The sequence below is a fragment of the Camellia sinensis genome, chromosome 4 (assembly GCF_055761805.1).
Source record: "Camellia sinensis isolate YWXY chromosome 4, ASM5576180v1, whole genome shotgun sequence".
In the NCBI taxonomy this organism is placed as follows: Eukaryota; Viridiplantae; Streptophyta; class Magnoliopsida; order Ericales; family Theaceae; genus Camellia; species Camellia sinensis.
The window spans coordinates 195,245,590-195,249,188 of record NC_138964.1 but is presented as its reverse complement, the minus strand read 5'-3'; the positions used below and the strand labels follow the sequence as shown (position 1 = coordinate 195,249,188).

At 34.9% G+C, this 3,599-nt stretch overlaps 1 protein-coding gene across 1 annotated transcript; it reads right to left on the bottom strand.

Annotated features, from left to right (window-relative positions):
- Nucleotides 1-291: 291 nt before the first annotated feature.
- LOC114260477 (F-box protein At5g67140) lies at nt 292-3,253 on the bottom strand. The gene is made up of 5 exons (XM_028200621.2): nt 2,921-3,253; nt 2,674-2,820; nt 1,759-1,894; nt 847-945; nt 292-641 (listed from the first exon to the last, which is right to left on the bottom strand). The coding sequence occupies exons 1-5, from the start codon at nt 3,013-3,015 to the stop codon at nt 429-431; spliced, it is 690 nt and encodes a 229-aa protein (XP_028056422.2). The 5' UTR covers nt 3,016-3,253; the 3' UTR covers nt 292-428.
- Between the last annotated feature and the right edge of the window lie 346 nt (nt 3,254-3,599).

Below are 3,599 nucleotides of genomic sequence, written 5' to 3'. Positions count from 1 at the left end.
ATCTTAAACCGATCTAATCCATGTTTAAATAGATTGCTTCAGATTAGTTTTACGATTTAAATGGATTGAATTAGTTCCAATTTTTCAAGAACCAAAAATAATGAATTGGTCCTCATTTTTCCGCAATCCAGACTAATCCAGATCATAATCATCCCTAACAAATATAGAGAGAAACATGTGTTTTATAATCCGCGTCATATTTAAAGAAAATGTGTTTTAGGTTATTGAGAGAAACATGTGTTTTAGGTTATTGAGAGTATCCAAAGAAAATGTTTTAGGATGGTCCATTGATTCGAGTAACAAGGCTTTGGAAAGTTTGCCTCCAATTTTTCCTTGCATTGTCGTTTTTTCTAGGGTTACATACACTTGGTACTTTTGTATTACTTCGATCATTTCACTTTCAATCTGTACATAAATGGCATAACAATTTAAACAATGGGCCACATGGAAACCCTTCCAACATCTAGCAGTTGTCCTTGGGGTTTAATCTTAAGCGCTGGGCTGATGGTAAGCAACCTAATGAAGCATCCTGCAGGAACCGTTGTACCCCACACATTGATCGATTCAAGTTTGCGACATTTATTCACAAGAACGGAAAGTCCAGTTTCAGTTACATGCCGGCAGCTCCACAGGATGATAGTCTGGAGAAGAAAAATGGACATGAGATAGATTGTAAATACTCACCATATTTCTTTGCAAATATGTGCAAGAAATAAATAATATGCAATATCATTATTGAAAATGTAATTGTGTGATGTGGTGGATTTAGAATGGGGGATATCTCGGGTGTCAAATCATTGCGAAAAAAATAAACCTAAGAATGAATTTTTTTCTTCCCAAACTCACCTTCAAATGTGGACAGCTCTCTGCGATGGCAAACAGAGATTCATCTGTTACGAATGTACCGCCAATATTCAGGTGTTGCAAGGAAGTTGTTCTTGAAATCTGTTAATAAAGAACCAAATCAATTGAGAAATGCAAAGAAGAAGAAGAAGAAGAAGAAGAAGAAGAAAAGGTGGATATTAAAGTGAGAAAAGTTGATTGTTTAGTAAAATTTAACTTAATAAATGGAATTTGACATTCATAGATAATCCAGTCAATTAAGACCAAAGGAAAAAATCTCTGCACCAAGAGAAATCTCAGTAAGAAATCCCAGGAGTAAACTGTTTATTTCCATGGCTCCAAATGCATATTAAAGCAGTCACGAGACTTGCCACAGAATTGAAAATATTCTCCAATTGAAAATATAGCCCTTGACATTGCGGCATGGTGAAAAAGGTTTTACTTAGCCAATCCCACCTGATTGGGATACAAAGGCTTAGTTGATACAAACGAGACATAGGAAGTCACATTAGCTTAACAAAACCAAGACGCTTTCAAGCATGCCCTCAACAGAACAGAATGGTGCAAGCATTCATGTAGCCAACCCAACTTGATTGGGGGACACAAGGCTTAGTGTGATTTGGTTTGGAGATGGCATTAAAACATGAAGAGTGAAGGCAGGAAACAAATGTTCAAAATATATGTAGTCCTTTTCATAAGTTGGTATAAATGTTTAGTCCACTTTTGCAGCCATGAAATCTTAGATTTTGCCCTCTGGGTAATTCATAATTTTTAAAATTAGTCACCGGAAATTGTGTTCTCATCAGACTGCATCATCTGAAGAATAAATATCCCAAAAATAGTAGTCAATCAAACCTATTGAATGTTGTCATTTAAAAGAGCATATGTTTTCTAGAGACGACTATGATCATGTACCAGAGGAACAATGCCTTTATCGGTGATCCCTGGCATACCCCATACGGATATTGAAGTCAGGTTGCCGACGCATTTTGCTGAAGATATTTGGTATAGTCCAACATCTGTTATTTGGCAACCCCAACGGCTCCTTGAACTGAAAATACAACAACACAAATATGGAACCGGTAAACATAAGGAATCAAATCAGTAACTTTATCAAGGAACTATCTATGATAACAAAGTCTATATGTTCTAACAAAACCGAACAATTCAATTTCCTGAAATTTTCTGTTTTTAATAGGGCAAATTACATATACACCCCTCGAGGTTTGGCTAAATTACAGATACCCCTGAGGTTTGAGAAATTACGAATTCCCCCCTGAATGCTATATTTGCATAAGAAATTAGGGGGTTATTTGTAATGAAATATAAACCTCAGGGGGTAAATTGTTATGAAAATACAAATCTCAGGGGGCGGGATGTAATTTCCGAAACCTCAGGGGTATCTGTAATTTAACCAAACCTCGAGGGGTGTATATGTAATTTGCCGTTTTTAATAAGATGGCAATATAGACAGAACCAATGCAAAAATTTTAAAAAGGGGCAACTAACCAAACCCTAAAAAGGCTAAAATCAACAGCACACTGTTCCTATATGAAACTTTCATTGACAACCCAATCATTCACTCTAGTGACTATGCAAATTGAAACCAGTCAATTTTCACAATACAATGAACAAATTAGAAAACCCTAAAACAAAGAATCAACCCTTCAATAAACTTCAATTACTGAGGAACATAAACAAAATTCAAGAGTTCATCTTCACCTAATCAGAATCAGAAGTAATAAAACATACCCACATAGATAGACACAATTATATACATGTATGTATAGAGATAGAGTTAGAGAGAGAGAAGAGAGAGAAGGGTTTTACATGTCGAGCTCCTTGAGATTGTAAGCATGGAGAACGAGGCGAGCGGTGGGTTGATCGTCCATTTTCCAACCAGTAAAGCTCAGTCTCTCTCTCGAAGCCATAGATTGCTCCACAGCTTGTTTCCATTCCTTGCATACCACGCTGGCCCTATAATTTTCCACATACATACATAAGAACGAAAACAGATTAACCAAAATCGAATTAGCTCAAATTGTGAATGAAGATGAAAATAATTCAAACAACTAACTTTGCTAAATCCTTAAAGGAAGTCACTAGAACGAATATATGAGAAAGAAGATCAATCGGAAGTCGGTCAATCTCGGCCTCTTCGAACCCTCCCATGCCTTCAATGGAGCTTTCGACAGAGAGTCAGAACCAAATAAATAATTACAGAGAAAGGAGAGATCGAAAATGGAAGGTCTAAAATGGAAGAAACAGGGAGACAGACAGGCTGGGTTTGTAATATTTACGGATTTATTGCATCTGTAGTTAATATATATACATCGTGGGTCATCTGCCTAATATTTTCCCTGTTAATTTCAAGAAAAATGATAAGGTTTCATTTGGCTTGACAATGTCCATGTCTAATTTTATATTCAATTTTCTTTATTTGGTTCGAATAAGTAAAAATAGTTATTTTTTACAGAAAGGATAGTCACCTTATTTGATTTTCTGAAAATTTATTTATTTTTTATTTTTTGTTATTTTTTTTCAATATTTTAGATAAATTTTTATTTTTCAATAAATGTACTTTTTTATTTTTTTATGAAATATGAGTTGGATATGGGTTGAGTTTGAAGTGATGTGTTAGAGAGGTGATGTGACTTAAATAAGATGATGTGACTTAAATAGGATAGTGACTTTTTGAATTTTTTAGATCATGCCAAACAAGGCTTTAGATGCATCAAAAAAATAAAATATTTGTG